Raw genomic sequence first — 20,413 nt, 5'->3', positions numbered from 1 at the left:
TGCCCCGGCACGACTCGGGGGGCGTTCACATCCCTCCCTCCCAGCCCCGCCTGCTGGCCTGGGCGCTGCCACGGGGGGGGAAAACCGGGAAAATCGGGAAAACTGGGAGCGAGGACCCCTCCCGAGCCCGATGGGCGCAGGGACGGGGGCGGGGTGTAACCGCGGAGGGAGGCACCGGCCGGGTTGTGCCCCCTCCTCTCGGCCGCTTCCCCACCCCTCCCACCGGCCGGGAGCGGGACTCGAACCCGCGTTTCCTTCTCGCGTTTCCCAGCTTCCGCGGAGGACGCGCCTGGGCCTTTAAGCCCGGAGAGGGGTGGTCCAGAGCCGTCCAATGGGAGCGCGGCTTGCTGGCAGGTGGAGGGGGCGGGCGGCGGCGGGGCCGGCAGCAGCCATGGCGCGGGCGGGGCGGGCGGCCGCGGCTGTGGGGCCGGACGCGCCGCCGCGGGGCCGGCGGGGGAGCAGCGGCCGCGGCCCCGCGGAACGCCTGTAGCCGCGGCCGGGCCGCAGGCTGGCGAGCCGGGACGCGCTGGAGGCGGCGGCGGCGGCAGCGGAGGAGGGAGGCGGGAGCCAGCCGCCGGCCGCGCCGCCGCCGACCCCCCACAAGAAGATGAAGAAGCGGAAGGAGCTGAATGCCCTCATCGGCCTGGCCGCCGACGGCCGCAGGAAGAAGCCCGCCAAGAAGGGCTCGGGCCACCGGTTGCTGCGCACCGAGCCGCCCGCCTCCGACTCCGAGTCTAGCTCCGAGGAGGACGAGTTCTCGGCGGCCGGGGCGCGGGGCCGCTGCGGCAAGTGAGTCCCCGGGGCCGCCGGGCTGCGGGGCCTCCAGCGGGTCAGCTTTGGGGCCAGTGAGGATGCCAGGAAGGAGCTGGAGCTGTGCTGAGTGTGTCTGGCCCAACAGGTCGCCTGGCTGGGGGTAGAAGTAGATCCGAACCATCGTTAGGCTTTTTTCTTCTTGTTGATTTTTTTTTTTTATTGTTGTTATTGTTTGCTTGGGGATTTTTACTCTATTTTACGCTCACAGCAGCTCAAGGCCATAGGGCAGCTGGGGGTCAGTTGCTTGAAATGTCGGGCGCTGTTGTCCCCGTCTGCTCGGTGTGGCATAGTCCTGTACCCGCGAGTTGACGCGGTGCTGGTTTTGTCATGGACATGACATGCTTTTTGCCAGTAGGTAAACTTTTCAGTTAAGTAACAGTGTTATTAATAGGCCTCTAAGAATAACTTAAAAAAGGCATGTCGCAGAGAAACTTAGGCTTTTGCAGTTTAGGATAATCTAGGAATACTTGTCGTAACATTATGACAGTACGCTTCCGTGAAGCTGGCTTTCCAAGCTATCAAGCAGATGTTCCTAACATAAGTTTATGTGAGCAGAGCAGGAAATTTTAGTAAGAGAAACCTGACAGCTGCTCTTAAATGTGCCAGATGTGCCTCCTGAGGATGAACTGAACAGGGAGTAATAGCCCTGATCTCACTGTATAGCCTTATTTATTCTTGGAAAAGCTCTTCCTTGGTTCTTGTCAGCCAAAACGTGTGTGCTTTTCCAGTACTGTCCCTTACTTCGATAGATCAGCATTTACAATAAAACTTTTCTAGGTACTGTTGAATATTTGCAATCTTTTATTTTTGTTTTACCCAGGGGAGACTATCTACGATGCTGCAAATTCTGTTACCCGTTATGTGCGTTTGTCATTCTTGCCGCTTGTGTGGTAGCGTGTGTTGGCTTGGTCTGGATGCAGGTGGCTCTCAAGGAGGATCTCGATGCAATAAAGGAGAAGTTTCGAACTAGTAAGTACAAATGTTAACTATGTATTTCACATTTGTGTGTAGTATGAAGAGCTTTAGTTGCTTACCTGCTTATTCAAAGTTTTAAAGTACTGAGTAGAAAAACTGCCCTTGAATTGAGGAGTCCCGTGAGCCAAAAACACTCGGAGGCTGGGCGAATCTAAGGCAAATGTTAAATATTCTTGCCTGCTCTGTATCTCCTGAGGAGCAGGGACGCTGGACTAGGTGGGCCTGTAGTTGCTTGTGCATACATTTTTAAAATTCCTCACTTTGGTCTTTAGAGCGCTGTCTTGCGAAGGAAGCCCCAGTTTAAAAAGAAAAAGTTCCTATCAGCCCTGTAAAAGCAGCGTAGGGGATTTTGATGCATCTCTTCAAAATTAAAAAAAGAAAAAAAAAAAAGGAAAACAGTGTTCTTGTCTTAAGCTCTTTTAAAAACCTCTAATACTTGCTGTGGTGTTCCTGCAATTTGAATGTTGCTTTGGTACTATGTTTTTGATTCATATCCTCTGACTGTTTATCTTGCTTGCGCTGCCCTGTTCCTGTTCAGCTTTCATGTTGTGTTGCATGTGGCGTGGAGTTACATCATCTTTAATACTCTGAAGTATGGAGTTAGTGTGAAGCATTTTGCTTGTAGGTGTCAGGTTTTCCCTGTCCACATAAGAGTTCAATATTACAGCTTCTGTAGTGTAACAAGTGGTGAGATGTGCATGTAACGTGCTCTCGGTTCTTCTGCACCTCTGGGTGCACAAGATATGTTTTGGTGCCTTATTTTAGTAGTGTTTAAAATTCTATATATCGAAAAAGCCAAGGATAAGCTGAGGAGCTGTGTGAACGGAGCAGAAGAGAGTGAAGCTTGAGCATTCAGGTAGTCTCCAGCTGTTTCAGGAAAGCTGAGTAGTTAATGTTTTGCTTGAGCAGCACTGTTGTTGACTGTGGGTTTTGTCCCGTAACTCTGATCTTCATGTTAGAATCTTTGTGCCCGGGACATGGAGGTGGCCTTAAAAATAAGGCTGGTGAAATCAATTCAAAAATTAGGGGGCTGCTGGGGCTGGAGGTAAGCAGAGGGCTTGATTTGCTTATGGTAAAAAAGGTATTGAGGAAATGTGTGTAGAAATTCTTTGCTGTTGGTGTTTAGGACTTCCTGTTCGTGTGTGTAACTGCTGTGAGATAGGGAGTTGTCTGTCAAGGTGGAACCGGCTGGCTGGCTGGGAGTGAGAGAAAACGTTGCTGTTAGATGTGCTTTTATATTAACTGGTACTGAACTCTGGAAGTTAGCCATAACTGGTGTCCATAACCAGTTACAGAGGATACCTTCAGTTACAGGCGCTGCTCTGTGGCTGTGAGGGTACCCGACAGCTCTGCAGTAGCTGTTTCTGTGTTCTGGGTAAGCTGACTGCCGCTCTTCATGGGCTGGTTTGCTTTAAGTACGTGCTGGCAGTCAAAGTTTTGCACGATGACAACATTTGTTGGCTTTGATGTAGTTAAGTTTCGTCGTTCCTGTTCGACATAGACCTCTTTGTTAACGGGTTGTTCTCTCTGAGCTTACTGTCTGGCAGTTACAGATGTGCTTGTTTTCTCTTTAATAGCTCTGATGGAAAAGCTGTGTGTTTAATAGTTGGTCTAGTGATAAAATACTCTGGGATTTCCTTGCCACTGTAATAACATGCCTAAAAGCTGGATGGGAGTCTTATAGTGAGGCACAGCATTAAAAACAACAACAAAAAAACCAGGAAGAACAACCTAGTTCCGAAAGGTAACATTGTGCTTTGGTGATGTGGATGGAGAAACAATGGCATGGCATCCATCTGTCCTACAGCAGATTTGGAAAAAGAGTCGTCCCCCTCTGAATCTTCATCCAGAGCAGATTCCCGTGGTGGTATTTGTTAGTGTTCTGCCATCCTTTGAACAAACTGGGTATGATATGAGTGCCATTTTAAAAATAAGACATCTTTGCATCTAGTATGTTTGGGGGAGGGGAAAGTTATTGTAGTGTTTCCCTTCGGTTGCTAGTAATGATGGTAAGAATGCTTATGGCACTTAACTTTCCTAGACCTGCAAAAAACTCTTAGGTGGGGCCTCACTGTACACAGTGAGAGCGGCAAAACAGAACATACTTTGTCTACAGGAGCCTCTGAAACATCAGATTCAGGGTGAACTGCTTGTGTCAAACACACAGTTAGCTCTCCGTCTGTTTTGACTGAAATACGCCTTTCAAGGTCTTACTTAACTGAAAGTGTTATTTGGATCTTGAGTGATCAATGCAGATTACTCTGTACCTAGAAATGGCTTTTAGGACTTGCCTCAAGAAAAGTGAAGTAGGTTTTTGAAGATGCACGGCTTTCCAGTTGTGTGTATTCGGGCATCCACTCTACGGGCATGAAGCACTCCCGAAGGCTTCCCCTTCTAAGTGGATGGGTCACGCAAGGAAATCTGTTCTGGGAGCCGTCAGCTATGTACCGCGTAGGTCCCACTGCTCTGGGTGGTCTGTGGTGTGAACGGTGGCGGTTTGTTGTGGAGCATTCCGGTGATGCCTTACAGGGTGGAGGTGCAGGTTTTGGTGAATGCTGTCATCTCCGTCTCAAAACCTTTGCTTATTTGTTTTCCAAACCTAGGGATTTCGGATTGCCTAACAGCGCTTGCAGCTAAACAGCTTAGTCACTGCAGACCTGGAAGAGCTGCATTTCTGAGGCTCGCTTGAATGGGTCTGAGCTGCAAGTTTCCCTATTCCTGAAGTATTAATTGCAGTAATAACTGACTTTATTTCCAAGGACCTTGTTTACTGAGTTGTTTACCAACAGATGCTACTGTGTGAGCTTATACATTTTTTCCAGTTGTCTTTCTGTCACGTGGAACAGCTGTAATCATGTTAATCTCTTTGGAATTCACTTCATCGTCAGCAGACCCTTTGCAGGCTTGAAAAGGGCACTGAGGTTCATTTCACGTGCCTGCTTTGCCCTCGTACTGTTGGCAGTTCTTATTTACAGTCCCGTTACCATTTCATGTCCCTCTGTGAAAGTAATGTAAAATAATTGCGCTAAATAAAGACCTGCTGAGGCTTGTCAGAATGACAGTACTATTGCAATATGGTCTCTCTGGGTTCTCTCTGCAGACATTAGTACTCTTAAAACAAAAAAGAGCTGTCATTCTGAACAAACACCGAATTCTGAATTGGCAATAAACCCATATGTAGAAACTGTTATTGCCTTCTTTCACTGCTGTAGACGTTGCTGCTTGTAATTTGTTTTTTTCGTCTTTCAACATTGTTTACCTGGATTTTTGTTTTGTTTTTTTTTTAAAAGCAAATTATTTTTTTTTCAGTGGAATCTAATCAAAAGACATCATTCCAAGAAATTCCTAAACTGAATGAAGATTTGGTGCAGAAGCAAAAGCAACTAGAACAAATTGAGACTGGAGAACTGGGGCTAAGTAAAATTTGGATAAATATCACAGAGATCAATAAACAGGTGAGAGGGATCAGCGCTTGGTTTTGAAAAATAATAAAATATTAAATTCAAATTTATTTTTACAGAAATTAATTTTAAGTCAGTGCTGAGCTTTTATCTGAGGACTTCTGTGCCCATATGCTAAACTTTTATTTTAAAGTTAAAATGGAGTACAAGACTCATTATTAAACAAGCAAAAAAAGTTTGAGCATCCAGATGGACTGGAGGCTGATCACAAAGAGAAGAAATTTCTCAACTGGTGGAAAGACTTCAGGCAGAACTTAAAAGAACCTGAGAACTGTGCAGTTCTTAATTTTCCTGACAAATAGTCGTGATGTTTATGATGAGAGGTTTGAAGTTTCAAATTTCTGAGAGTGTCTGCAAACTTTTTGTAAGCGTGGAAAAGAGCCAGCTGAATCAGTGCAAGTTCACGTTGCTACAAATGAAGTACTGGTGTCTCGTGAATATAAAATCTGTTAATACACACTTGGAATCTGAGCGGGTGTAAATCTTACCTCTGTTTACACGGCTAGAACTAATCCACTTAACAGAAAGCTGCTTCCTCAGCTACTGTATTAACTCATGCTTCAAGCAAAGCATCCAGCAAGGCTCTCATGGAAATTCTTGCCTCAGAGGGTAAAAGTTCAGAGCTGCCCACAGTTCGTGGTATCTGGAGGTGGGTGTGAGGAACCCTCCCTGATGCTAGTGCTTTGGGTTTGACTTTTAAGAGTACTGAGGTGCCTGCTCAGATTGTTTTTTCTTCAGTCCCATGCAGTGGTTAAGCGCTTAATGGGGCACATAAATATATTTGAAAATTTGCCTTGCTTTCTTTGGCATCTGACAGTATGCATTATCCACAGATATTTAGGTGCTTCATTGGACTTTCAAAATACTATCTTCTGCACCTGGACATGAAAGATACTTGCACATGGTTCTTGCCGGCCCTCAAGTTACTTCAGGGTCTGTTTACAGTCTGAGCCAGCTCTTCTGGGGATCAAAATTTAGTTACTGTTTTTTTTCCATGAATTGTTGGGATGTGCTGCTGGGAATTATTTCAGCCAGTATTCACAGCTGTGGAACCAGAGTCTCTGCAAGCTGATCAGCGTTGGCCTAATGTAAAATTAGGATCTTGCCCATTTCCTTAGATTGTGAAACAACTTTTTTTTTTTTTTATAAATCCAGAGGAAAGTGGGTTTTATCTGCTCTACTTTTGTGTTGTCAAATGTGAGAAGAAATTTTTTTATCTTCATTCTGATTACTGCTAGCTACAAATTGATCTTAAAGTGACAGTGTTAGCAATTAATGATTAGCATGTAGCTGTTTTTAATTTATTTTACAACCTCTCAGCTGGAATGAACAAGTAATCTTGAAGGCCCACTGAATAACTTGCTGTCTGGGTCAAACAGTTGTCAGAAATTGAGCCAACCCGCTGTACCTAGATCATCAGTGTTACGCTTCTGTAGCAGAAGGTCTGAGTAGTAAGTGTAACTTCTTTGCCTCTCACTCAGCTAGAGAAGTTGCGCGGCTTTGCCGGGTTTTGCCAGGCAGGTTTGATTACTAAATAGAGAAGGGATGACTCTTCTCCGTGTAAGGGCTTCTTGCACAATTTCTTAAATTTTTCTTGGGTAACAGCCCCTCTCTAAGGGGCTGAATGTAAAATGGGCAGAGGGTACCTCATTGAAAAGAAGGGGGTTCTATGGCTTTTATTCAGTTTAAAAAAAAAAAAAAAATTAAAAATCTTGCTTCTGTTGCAAGAGGCAGAGTATTTTTAATGTAGCCAGGCATTCTAACCTAGAGTCAGGGGTGTTTTGTGTGTGTAAACATGTATAATTTTGTCTTGCTTTATGTTTTAATGTTACAAATTATGTCATTAGTATTGGGAAATGTCAGAATCAGGATTATGTTGACTAAACATTCTTTTTTTTTTTTTAATTTATTTAGATATCACTATTGACCTCAACAGTAAATCATCTCAAAAACAACATAAAGTCTGCTTCTGATCTGATTTCTCTTCCTGTCACAGTAGAGAAACTAGAGAAGGCAAGTACTGTAAATGTGGCTATTGCTAAACGCGGTCTGTGCTGCTAAGCTGCAGCTGGGCTCCTGGGGACAGCGGTGACAACAGGAGTTACCTGAATTGCATGTGAAGAATATTTGCTTCTCTTGTTTTTCAATTGGACTTCATATACTTGATATTGTATGGTCCTACGATAATGTGTGGCAGGTAAAAAAAAAAAAAAATTGAAGGGCTTTGTTTGTCCCTTTCTGGAGATGCATTTGTTCGTATTATGTCACTTCTTTACCTCAGAGCTGATCTTTCTAGTTGCTTTCCTTCAGGTTGCTAATCTTAATTTCATTTAAGACGCTTGCAAAAAGTCTGCAGTTTTACAGGTCTGCTTGCAAATAGGTGGTTTGTTTAGCTTTTTTAATTGGAAAAGAAAATGGGTTGCTTTCTGGAAAACACCCTTATCTTGAGCAGTATAGAGTTCTACATCTGACTCTGCATTTAGCATCTTGAAGCAGGCAGGGGTCTCACCTGGAAGCCGTGGGCCTGGAACGTTAGCGTGGCAGCTTTCTTGGTGTTCAGTATGTGCACAGCAAAACATGAATTGTACTGGGATGGTTTTCTGACAGTCCCTTGAAAGATGGGCCCTACTGGGTGACACAAACTTTCTTCTAAAGTGTTAAAGTTCTTCTGAAGTTCTTCTAAAGCTAATACAGTGTCTTACCATGTGCCTTAGCTGAGCATTCTTTACCAAAGAACTGTCCTGTTTATTCTGTTAAAAAGAATGGCGTGTTGAAACTTCCACGGCTCTTCCATGGCAGTTCTGTTTATTTAGCAATAAACATTTATATTGCGCTAACACCTAATGTCAGTCCAGTCCTTGTGGCTTTTATGGGTTTCCACTTCTAATTTCCTACGCCTTCAAAATTACTGTATAATCAATGAGCTAGCCATATGCAAAGCAATTAGTGTGGTTTTGCTGATCAGGCTGCTAGGATTTCTTTTGGGAGGAGTACAAAACTATTTCCTAAGCTTCTAATTTGCTGTTAGGAGCATGTTGGATTTTCACTGTGTCATATCAGAAGTAAGTTTTAAGGCAATACGTAGTCTGGAACCTGCACCTACTTTATTTTTTTATATATATACATAAATAAAAATATAGAAAACCCTTGTTGTTGTCTTGGTGCCTTCAGTACTGTCAGGGCAAAGCGTTAGGGCTGACAGGTTTGAACTTGCAGTGATGTGCTGAACAGCAAGGATTTTTCGTGTTGAAATAAGTCCATCCTTGGTCACACTTCATGAAAATCAAAGATCTTGGGAACTTTACTGTTCTTTCCAGTCTCTGCTGTTGAGTCTCAGTAGGGTGGTAGATGTGGCATCTGTTTCCACTGCTCTCTTTTTGCAAGCAGTGCAAATGCTGCCATCTTGCTTGCATTTATGTTTTGGGAGGTTGATTTAATAAAAACAGAGCTGGAATCCTTCCAGGAGGTATATTGTGAGGTGTTGAGTGTAGAAAAAACTATTCTGAGGTTTAAATACAATAGTTTTAATGGTTTGTAAGTGTCACGTTAATGAGAAGTGATAGTTTTCAAGACTTGGACTTCTTTTTGACCTCTGTGTGTGTGCTGCACTACCTCCTGTCGCATAGGAGAGCTTCAGTGGGTGTAGGTGGGTGGCCTGGCTTTTGATAGCTCTGGTGAAAAATCTCCTGCTCAATGGTCCATTGCAGCCAGCAGTCTTTGGAATTACCTGCCTTTCTTGGAAGAAATCATTTATCAGCAGTCTTGGCTAGCTGGGGAAGTCCCAGTTGTCTGGAGGTTAGCAAATGTGATGCCTATCTACAAGAAGGGCCAGAAGGAGGATCCGGGAAGCTACAGGCCTGTCAGTCTGACCTTGGTGCTGGGGAAGGTTATGGAGCAGATCATCTTGAGTGCCATCACGTGGCGCGTACAGGACAACCAGGTGATCAGGCCCAGTCAGCATGGGTTCATGAAAGGCGGGTCCTGCTTGACGAACCTGATCTTCTATGACAAGGTGACCCACTTGGTGGATGAGGGAAATTGGAGAGGGACGAGTGGATGTTGTCTACCTAGGCTTTAGTAAAGCCTTGGACACTGTATCCCACAGCATTCTCCCAGAGAAACTATCTGCTCATGGCTTGGACCGGGTGTACACTTTGCTGGGTAAGAAACTGGCTGGATGGCCAGGCCCAAAGAGTGGTGGTGAACGGAGTTAAATCCAGTTGGTGGCCGGTCACAAGTGGTGTTCCCCAGGGCTCAATATTGGGGTCAGTTTTGTTTAATACCTTTATCAACGATCTGGATGAGGGGATTGAGTGCACCCTTAGTCAGTTTGCAGATGACACCAAGTTGGGCAGGAGTGTTGACCTGCTTGAGGGTAGGAGGGCCCTAAAGAGCGATCTGGACAGGCTGGATTGATGGGCCGAGGCCAATGGTATGAGATTCAACAAGGCCAAGTGACGGGTCCTGCACTTGGGTCACACCAACCCCACGCAGCGCTACAGGCTTGGGCCAGAGTGGCTGGAGAGCTGCCTGGCAGAAAAGGATCTGGGGATGTTGGTCAATGGCTGGCTGAATATGAGCCAGCAGTGTGCCCAGGTGGCCAAGAAGGTCACAGCATCCTGGCTCGTATCAGAAATAGCGCGCCCAGCAGGACTAGAGAAGTGATTGTCCTGCTATGCTTGGCGCTGGTGAGGCCGCGCCTTGAATACCGTGTTCAGTTTTGGGCTCCTCACTGCAAGAAAGATATTGAGGTGTCCGAAGAAGGGCAATGAAGCTGGTGAGGGGTCTAGAGAACAAATCTTACGAGAAGCGGCTGAGGGGAGCTGGGGTTGTTTTGCCTGGAGAAAAGGAGGCTGAGGGGAGACCTTCTCGCTCTCTACAACTGCCTGAAAGGAGGGGGTAGCGAGGTGAGGGTCGGTCTCTCCTCCCAGGTAACAAGAGGACAAGAGGAAATGGCCCCAAGTTGTGCCAGGGGAGGTTTAGATTGGATATTAAGAAAATATTCTTCACTGAAAGGGTTGTCAAGCATTGGAACAGGCCGCCCAGGGAAGCGGTTGAGTCACCATTCCTGGAGGTATTCAAAAGATGTGTGGATGTGGCACGTAGGGACATGGTCTAGTGGTGGACTTTGCAGTGATGTTTGGACTTGACAATCTTAAAGGTCCTTTCCAACCTAAATGATTCTGTGAAAAGGCTGCTATTCTTAGAAGAGGATTTTGATTTTTCTTAAGCCTTTTTCCCTGCAGGTACTGTTCCTGACAATGGGGAGCTGCCTGCTGGTGTTAGAGTCCTGAAGGATTACTGAGGGAGTTCCTCCTGGACAGTGGCTTTTGTTCAGCCTGATGAAAGGTGCTGAAGGTGGCCTGAGGCCCTCCAGGACAGAGGGATTGCTTAGTAAACTTGTGTTCGGGCTGGCAAAATGAAATGCTGGAGGAAGATTTGTGTGGATTTTGTTGGAATGTAGTCTGGGTAGCTAGAGGGTCACTTCAGTGCCTTAGGTGCATCACAGGGTCATAGAAAAAAGGGGAGTTTTAGATGGGTTCGGTTTGCTTTAACGATTGAAGAAGGTATTAAAAACAGAATGAGAAGCGTAGGGGCGTGCTCTGTCCCATTACTGTAACTTCCACTAGTGTTTGTGGATGTCCTGGCTGTCAGTCTGACTCTGATGGGTGCTGTGCTGGCAGCTGCTAAACCACCAGCGCAGCTTTACAGAATAGTTACTTTCTAAAGCTGGAGCTGAGGGTAGGGGGAGTTCACACCGGTGAAGGCAAGGGAAGGATGAGACGGGAGCAGTCAGAAGCAAAGGCGGCTGTCGGAGCACGCTGGCCGTTCCTGCAGAATTCACGGGGGCTTTCCTGCTGCTTCAGAGCTATTCTTTCATTTTAAAAAAGGGAATACTTGCTTGAAAATCTAATCTGCAACCTTTGGCAGACTAGTTTAGCAGTGTGTGATGTGTCTGATGGGTAGCCCTGAAAGACAGTTAAGGCAGGATAAATCGGTGATGTCAGCATCCTTGTATTCAACACAGATACTCCATGTAGAGGGGGGCTAAGATGTCTTCATATCAGGATTATTTTTTTTTTTAATCAATGCCAGAAGGTTTGTGTTGTTTTGAGTGTGGGAGTAGCAAATGTGTAATTTTGGTTATCTAGCATAAGCTCTCGTGGTGGTGTGTGTTTTTGCATGTTGGCCTGGAGATGCGATAGGTATAACTTGCAGTTTTGTCTGCGAAGAAAGTTCTGAATACTTCAAATTCGCATGCATATTTTTGTGGCAGTCTGCCTGCGGTTTCACTAACAAAGCATTGTCTTTAGCAGGTTGAAACTTTGGGACGATGCAGTTTGATGAAGGCTGAGATTTTTGTCATTTTCTTTATTCCAGACCGTAGCGAACATAGGTAGCACGCTTACCAGCGTTTCTCACGATGTTGAAAATATACAGACAGCTATTGAAGAATACAAGAAATCCACAGAAATACTCCAGAATGATGTGGTAAGAAAATGTACTGATTTAACGCTGCATTTGAGTGGTTACCTGCCTAATATGAAGCAAGTTTAAGAACTGTGTGGAGTTCTGCCTTATGCCTTCAAAATACTTTTGAAGTTTCAGTAGTTGCTAGTTGGTACATTAATAAGCTAATCTTCTAATCCCTGTGTGGCATCTCCTGTATGGTTTTGGGAATATCTGCTTCTCGGTGATGCTTATGGTAACTCTCTGCACTGTTATAGGATTGGGGATGGTGTAAGCGATAGTTTGTTGTCTGAATTAAGGATGGAATTACTGACCATCTGTACCAGAAACTACCCACTGTATTTATACTGACCTCTCACTTGGGGTTAAACTGAGCCAATCATTAAAGTTTTTCTGCTAACCTGCAATACTTTAATAAGAATACTTGCAGTTAAAGTCTAAATCAGATATATTGTAAAACTTGATTCAGCCAGTGGATACTATGAAAACATTGCAGATATGGGAGTGTCTATGATAGCAGTGAAATGTGTATCATAACACTTCATTAAAGGGAGAAGAGCTAATTAGGAGGGTTTAAGTAAAATAAATTTCAACTTTATGTGTTCGAAAGAAAAAACTCTGGATTAGCCTAGTTAAAATACTGCATGCACAACAGACATGAGTGATTATAATTGTAGCAAAACATCCTTAGCCGCAGCCTGCCAGTTATTAAAAGCTTAGTATTTTTTTTTTACAGGCGTTTGGTAACATAATTTTCTGCTTCTTTTTTTAGAAGGAATTAAAACAGATACCTTCACTTCCCTCCACTGTTATGCCAAGGACAGAGAGAAATCAGACAGAAAATTGCAAAAAGGTATTTTTCTCCCTTGCGCAAGGAACATTGGTACAAGTATCACTGATACATTACTTTTGTGTGTGTTTTGCAGTACTGTAGTGTACAAAAAATTATGTTTTTTATCAATACAACGTAGATAGCATCCTTCAAAACAAAATATAAGGTAACTTTGATGTAGTTTTTTCCCGCATATGTGCGAACAGGAAAGTACCCTAGTCTGAGAGTATTTTTTTTGTGTTCTAACTGGGTGAGGAGTAAAAACACTGAAATGAATATCCAAAAAATTGTAGGTGTACTTTGCTCATGCAAATGGAAATGAGTTAAAGGATTTTTATGGAATGGATTTTATGGCAGGTACTTGCCAATCTGAACAAATTTGGGAGTGGTGTGTATTGAGTCATGAGGTGTGGAAAGCAGGAATTCAGCAACCAAAAAAAAAATAAAATTGTGTGGGTGGTTAGATGAATGGGTTGGAATGGAATGACTGCATTTATTTACATTTGGTACAGTTGATATCTTCCTCAAAACTTAATCTTGTGTATAAATATTCCTAATAACATGCTTTCTGGGGAAAAATAGTTGGTATGGTGACTAAGCTTGCCCTGGAAAATTAGATGAATGGGCTTTCTGTGTTTGCTGGCACAGCTGAAGTGATTGCATTAGCAACAAAGAGGTTAGCCCTGAGGAAGAATCTCTGTTTCAACCTTTGAAAGCTGGAATAACTTTCTGGAAGCTTCCAGTTGGATGTTTCCAACGGTGCCGGTGGAGAGCCAGTCTGAAGTCTGCCCAGTTAAACTGGGTCAGTCACCATGCTGTTAATAGCAAGAGCTCTGCAGAGGTTGAGTAAACTGACACATGCTGGTTTTATATTTCAGGAAAGCCAGTCACTGCGTGCAGCTTTGGAAGAGCTAAATAATACTGTAGTGGCATACCAAAAGTTGAATGACCTTAAGCTTCTAAATGTGGATTCAGCCATTAGTAACCTTAGCCGGGGGGTTCTGCTGTTAGAAAACTCTCCCCTTGCTGTGAATAATCTGGACAAGAGAGAGAACTTGTCTACCAGCGTGGTAAGTATTTGATGACTACGGGTGTCTACTCAGGCGAGTAGTTTCAATACTTTCTATACACTACAGATACAGCTTTTCAAACCTAACCAAAGATGTCAGAATGAAACTCGAGACACTTAAAACTTAATTTTAAAAGGCTGGAATTTGCTCTGTATTTCTGAATGGATAACTAATGTCAAGAGTATCTCTGAAGTAGGTCACCTCTTCCCTGCAGAATCTACAGAAAAATGTCCAAAACACTGTGACATTTAAGACTCGGGTGGCTGCTTAATGGGATGGGATTCACAAACCTCTCTAACTACGTTTTAGGAAGGCGCTCTGGCATGGGTCTGTTAAAACCACTTAGGAGTTAGGTGGGCCTCTGGATTGTTCACCAGTGCTTCAATGCTAAAAAAAAAAAAATTAATAAAAATTAATACTAAATATATTCACAAATCCTTCCAGTGCTTTCTGTATGCCATACCAGGGCCAGTCTCTGAGAACATGCCCTGTATGTTTAGGAATAAGGAACATGCTGACTTTGCTGTGGTAAACTACATAACCCACTCTCTTCATTTTTATTCTGGCATGTATTTGTCCAGTGTTTTTCCTGCTTCACGCCTGCCAAATTTGGAGGAAAGAAACTCTGTTGTAGAAAATAATAAGAACATGAATAAACTTGGCTGTCCTCCATTTTTCTTGTAGGGGAATGATGCAGCTACCTCTCGAAAAGTGGAAAATGAAGATCAACTAGATAATGAAACTCATTCAAATAAAGAACTGAAGGTAAAGTAAGGAAACATAAATTACACAGGATTAGTAGAGCCTGTCATTGTCTTTATAATCGTGTTTTAAGTGAGACTTAATTGAGGAAAGTCTGCAAGCAGGCTAATCTGGTCGAGTTTCTTTTAAAAGTCCAGAGTAGAAGGACATCTTATCCACCCCATTTTGGGGACAGGGAGTCAATTAGGATGGAAGAAAAGTTGTAATAGATTAAAGTCTTGCCATTCTGACTACATATAGGATAACATAGCAGAGCTGCTGTACTATCCTTCCCTGCAGCTGAAAGAATCTGGGGAGGTTCAGAGCATGGCCTGATGGAAGACAGGACTCTGGCAGCCAGCTCATTGGAGTGCCCTTTGCCACGCTCTCGGCAAAGCTCGCCCAACTGTCGTGGCTTCACACCGCAAATGGGGTTATGGCATTTATCCTGGCTTAAAAACTTTCTGGGGTTGAATTAGAGAAACTTTGCACTAGTGGAGTCTAGGAAATGATGAAAGCCACTTCTCAGTAACGACGTGATGGCTGGCTGGGAGCGAGTTTAACAGACTGAATGGCCAAATTGTGGGCTGGGGATAAGAGGCAACGCTGCTGAGGTTAGTTTCCATCTGCTGGAAAGCAGGCAGGTGAGTGAACTGGCTACACTGTGAGGTCTAGGCTTGGCTTGATGTGAACTCAACCCATCATCTGGAATCTACTCATTAAAAGAACAAAGATGCTCCAAATTAATAAATGTGGTGGTTTTACTTTGGCACAGATACAGTGACTCCTGCACTAAGGTAGTCAAGACTGCAGGCAAACATTTGAAACAATTATGCAATTCAATTAATGTATAAGCCTTCGCTCCAAGTGTGTTTGACTGTTTTATATTACAATTTTGCAGTGTTGCTCATTTATATAAGAAATACGGCAATTAAATGTCAGATTCTTTTGAAATTGGTGTCTGCAAAATAGTTGCCTACTTTTCAGGTTGAGGTATTGATTCTATTGTTTTCTTACAGACCATGTGAATTTATTCCTTAGGTCTTTCTGTAGATTTTAAAATTTTATTTATTTTTAATTCTTGTTTATCATTTTAAATGTGATTTACCCTGGAGATCTCCAAGTCACCCAAAAGTACTTACATGTTTTAAATTACTACTTTTCCTGATTTTCTCCATCTACTGAAGGGGTGCTTCTTAAGAATTTTTTTTTTCTCTGTGTGCAGGAAACAGGAACTAGAGATTCTCAGGTATCAAAACTAAGAGAGAAGCTTCAGCTGATCAGCGCTCTCACAGGCAAGCCAGAAAATGACAGACCCATTGAGACATCAAAGAATGGTAAGAATGTCATATAATAGTAATCCATAAACCTGAAGGTTCCCTGTGTAATTCAAAGAACAGCTAATGAAGGTGCATAATTTAGGCTCTTCCTTAAGATTTTGGTGAAGATTATTTCAGTTAAAGTGGTAGAAAACTGATAGCTTTAAAACGGAAAACTACCTACAACTACAAAAGCTTGAAGGTGACTTTCCACGTGAATAGCAGGATTCACATGCCTCAGTAGCTTGTATTTGAAAGGTATACAGTGATTTACCTGTAGAAATTTATACCCAGTAACATCTATTTTTACTTTTTTGAAATCTGTGTGTGACATAGAGGAAAGGTCTGTGTCTCTGCTGACTTGTCTCAGTTCTGCGCTTCTGCTGTGTATATTCAGGTAGTGCTGAAGATAAGATCTGAAATACTTCATTACAGTAGAAATGTGCTTGTTCTTAATTTGCTAAGCAGCAACTTGGAAGTTTAGACCTTGCTGATACCTGCATTGACAAGGTGAAAACAACCCAGGTGGGCAGATGTAATTTGCTAAATAAAGCTTGTTCAGTGCTTTCAGGCTGGGAAGTAAAAGCACTTTCAAGTCATTCATTGTGTGGGGTTTACAAATAAACATCTCCTACTACAGCATGAAAGATTAAAGCTGTATAACTGTCCGAAAAAGTTTCCTTCCTTCTCTTCTTCTAGTTATTGGTAAAAGGGGACAACACCGCTGTATCTTGAAATGATTTTGCAGTGTTCTTATCCCATACAGCATCTGTGAAAGAAAAAATATATTAATTTCATTGGATTTTTTTTTTGTTTCTGCTAACTGTAATTGTGTGGAATTAGTGAGACTAATAGAAATTGTTTTGTAACAGTTGAAAATAGTCTGAGTACTACAGTGAAGCCCACAGACCTTTCAAGGCTGGCTTCAAGGTCAGCTGCTGACAACACAGAGACTAACGGGCAGCTGAGACACCTGTCCTTACCAGGAATTTCCAGCATCGAAGGTATGTCCGTTCTAGGCTGACCCTTTCTTTTTCTGAATATTTCGTGTAAATGTTTAGGACATAATAAGCGTAACTGGAAGTATGATAGTGTGTCTGGGCATTCTGGGAGAAGTGAAGTCAATTTTAAAAAGCTTGAGAACTAAGGACTTTTTTTTTTAAAAAAAAAAAATAATTAAAAAGCGCAACAAACTAAAATAAAGGACTGGTGTGTAAAAGAAAAGAAACTGGGATTTAAACAGGATGTGAACTGTAATTGTTTTGAATGCCCCAGAGATTGAGAGAGAAGTCAAGGACAGAATTAGGGTGCTGAACGAAAATGAAGTAGGTGTGAGTGTGCATGGCCTTGTGGGGTTTTTTTTTTTTTTTTTAAGAGAACACTGCCTGGTCAAATGAGTGGTTTCTGGATCTTGCTGCTCACTCTCTTCAGCTACTGAAAGGGCAATGCTTTGCATCAGGAAATGAAAAGACACTTTTTTCCCTTTATATCATCTATGCTGTTGGTATAGCAACAGTCATTCAGAGCTTGCTTTTGTGGAGGATAACTGCGTCTGCATGCAGTTTGTGGTTGTAGAACGGGCTATTAGTCGTGGCCGGAAATCGGGATTACTTTGTTCAGATTTAATCTTAATTTAATCCAGAAATGTTCCTGCTTTTTTCTCCTAAACTGTTACCAAGAGCTTGCGACAGCGCAGAAGGCAAACTACGTATGTGGGGATGCTTTATTTAATTAGTAGGTAGTAAGACACAGTGCAGTAAAACTGGAAGAGCAGATTATAGGATATTCCTGTGTACTTAAAGGAGCTACTTTTAAATCCTTGTTCTCTTTGCAGAGCTTCAGAATTTGTTTGAAAAAGCAACTGAAGATGCTGATGGAAAACTATCATATGAAGATCTTCAAAAGCTGCTTGGCTCTGCAGCCCAAGAGTCACAGAGCTTTAAGAAATTTGACACAGATGGAGATGAGAAATACTCATTACAAGAACTGAGATTAGCTTTAGGTGTATAGGATATATATTTAGAAATGTGATATTGATGGATGCTACTGTAGATAAAGGAAACTACGGGACATGAAAAACTACGTCTGCACTTTCCCGGTGTTTTACTGGTCTTCGGAGCTAAATTACTGTACACATTGCCACCTCCTTTTTCACTTGCATTTATTGGGGAAAAAAATTTACAAATTTATATGTTGATAGGACATAATATTGGGACTGTGTTAAAATCCAGAAAATTCCCAAACACTCCTTTCATTCTTTCCTTTTCAAAGGAAGTTCTTGTTTTTAATTTAAAATGTGTACATACTAAAATAAAACTATGGTTTTATATTTCACTGAAATTTGCCTTAAATTAGAGAGCTGCACTTTATGTAGAGCAGAAAGAAATCTGTCTTGTAAAGATGGGCTTCTTCTGCTTGTAAATATTTGAGCTAGAGTAAATTATGCATATTTAAGGAGAAGTTTGTGTCAGGGGCTGTGTTGGTCGTAAGCTGTTTAAGAGAGCCTGAGCCTAAAAGGGGTGATTAGGAGCTTCAGCTAAATTTTAAATTTTGACTAAGTATAACCATGAATGAATTTGGACTCAGAGGAAAGCAGGAGTGGTAAATCATGCCCATCTATAGCAGGATTTATTTTTAGAAGGAAGAGTTTGAAAGTTTTTATATCATGAGCCTACAGGAGCAATTACCTACCAAGTGCTTGGGTTTTCACTTCAGCATTCTTTTAGCTTTGCTGTATTGCGTCCAGATTACGTTTTGTGAGATAAGCCTATCTGTTGTTAAAAACATAGTATTGAATAACTTTAACAGATGCTTAAGAGGTCAAAGTCCACAATGCAGCCTGCAGAGTAGCACCTGAATAGTTCATGCCTTGGGTACGATCAGTGGTGTACTGAAGGTCTTGCTGACTGGTCCCTGGAGATCTTCTAAACAGGATTGCTGGTGCTGCTGGGTTTCTTCCATCTACTGTTGTTGGGGTCACAGTTGAAGTGCCCTGAGTAGAGCTTCTGGTCAAGAGGAGCATAAGCAGGTGGGAAAGGCCCAGAGGAGACTTGTGGGCTGTTTCCTGACTAATGTGAACATGATCGCTTCTTGGTACCTTAACCTTTTGTGTTGTCGCCAACAAAAGGATATAAAAAGCAGGATAGGAGCGTGCAATCGCATCAGCGTTCTCTACTGATGTGTGCTTTGTGAGGTTTCCTTACTGTGGAGGAACTTCAGGGTTTGTTTATACTACCAGATCTAAACACAGAGCGTATTTACAACCTTCTGGAACATAACAAAAAATACTCTTTGCAGAAGGGATTCTTTTGCAGGCTAGGTAAGAGCCAAGCTGGGTGATTTTGCTCACAAATATCGCTGATCTTGTTGGGAGTGTTTTTGCATGAGTAGTGAAGTTGCCCACCTTGCCGAAACATCAGTTTATGTGGAAGTTGGTTCATAATTGTTGACTTTTTATATAAAAACTTTGGACTGGATGCTTATAGTTTTATGAATAATTGTATTCTGGAAGTATGAATCAGTGAAGGAATGTGCAAAATGGAATCCTCTACCCATTGCCTAGGCTTCTTTCAGCATTGCTCTTCTGTCCTGTTTGGGTAATGCAGATGTGACCCAATATGGTGATGCTTTTGATGTGACATTTGAAAATACAGTATTTGAACAAAACAAAACCAACCAACCAACCTTGGCTTTTGAGAGGACAAGAAGCCAACACTTGCTTCTTGCCACTTCCCACACCCTTTTATACACTACTGTGTAAGTCCTTAACCAAATAAAATTAAAAAAAAAAAAACAACAAACCAACCAATTAGCAATAAAATGTAACCATTCTGGTATTTTATTTGTACATACTGTATCATAGCCATATGCCAGAGTTTGCAAAATATTTTTGGAAGCTTGATTTGTATGGAGTTTAACTTACCTTAAAATCTAACGGATTATTGTATTGCTGTGTGAATCTATTAGCGTTTTGTTTTGTTGCGGTCTGCTTTATGTTTAGAAGGTGAGAGGCAGTGTGTGCCGTGGCGGCCGAGGAGCCCGCAGGGGCCAAGGAGCCCAGCTGGCCAGTAACCGGCACTGGGGCACAGCTCTCCAGTGGTGCTGCTTAATTTGCGTGCCAGGAGCACAGCACACTGCTAATTGCTGTAGTCACCGCTGTTGTAGGGGGGACTTGTGCCACCAATTTAACAAAATCCGATCAGTGGTTGTTCTTAGGTGGCTGGGGTAGCTGCTTGGCATGCTGCGGGCTGGGAGCACCGGTCCCATCCCTGCACGCGTGCTGCTACACTGCTGGTCTCCATCCCGCACGCTTTCCAAAGCCTTTATCCATGCTGGGTAAGGATGGGGCCATTCCTCCCCCGTGTTTTATTCCCGCTGCAGGTGGTAGAGGGCGTACAGCCCTGGCTGTTGTAAATACGCTTGTCCAGATCCTCTCTCTGCCGAGTTGAGGGGTCTGTGGGCGGCAGCGGGGGCTGTAGCTGAGACTTGCTGTTACGCTGCGATTCTCGGGTTCGCTTTCAGGCTGTCTTTGTGGTTTTTTGGGTGACCCCCGCGTAGGGGACCACTGTGTACCGTTCAGTTTCCGGCCTGTCCGGGGCGCCGTGCGTCGCCCTTCCCCGCCCCGCTGGTCCGAGCCACGGTTCTCCGCGCCTTTTACCATGTAACGCCACTTTTAAATCTCTCAATAAAAGTTCATTTTTTTTTTTTTTTTTTTTTAAGATGCGCGGCTCC

At 43.1% G+C, this 20,413-nt stretch overlaps 1 protein-coding gene across 1 annotated transcript; it reads left to right on the top strand.

The window, feature by feature from the left end:
• Positions 1-486: 486 nt before the first annotated feature.
• Positions 487-20,397, top strand: EFCAB14 (EF-hand calcium binding domain 14). Its single transcript, XM_054211393.1, has 11 exons — positions 487-789; positions 1,634-1,782; positions 5,098-5,243; positions 7,164-7,262; positions 11,631-11,741; positions 12,493-12,573; positions 13,431-13,622; positions 14,307-14,387; positions 15,589-15,700; positions 16,555-16,686; positions 17,517-20,397. The coding sequence occupies exons 1-11, from the start codon at positions 608-610 to the stop codon at positions 17,690-17,692; spliced, it is 1,461 nt and encodes a 486-aa protein (XP_054067368.1). The 5' UTR covers positions 487-607; the 3' UTR covers positions 17,693-20,397.
• Positions 20,398-20,413: the final 16 nt, after the last annotated feature.

The sequence above is a fragment of the Rissa tridactyla genome, chromosome 8 (assembly GCF_028500815.1).
Source record: "Rissa tridactyla isolate bRisTri1 chromosome 8, bRisTri1.patW.cur.20221130, whole genome shotgun sequence".
In the NCBI taxonomy this organism is placed as follows: domain Eukaryota; kingdom Metazoa; phylum Chordata; class Aves; order Charadriiformes; family Laridae; genus Rissa; species Rissa tridactyla.
Note: the sequence above shows the minus strand (reverse complement) of the source record. Positions and strands in the feature narration are given on the sequence as shown.

Bases quoted from the DNA above. Each gene is read 5' to 3' on its own strand.
- EFCAB14 (XM_054211393.1), top strand. From the start codon at position 608: ATGAAGAAGCGGAAGGAGCTGAATGCCCTCATCGGCCTGGCCGCCGAC. The intron at 5,244-7,163 runs GTGAGAGGGATC...TAATTTATTTAG, and splicing joins TCACAGAGATCAATAAACAG to ATATCACTATTGACCTCAAC. The intron at 13,623-14,306 runs GTAAGTATTTGA...TTTTTCTTGTAG, and splicing joins AGAACTTGTCTACCAGCGTG to GGGAATGATGCAGCTACCTC.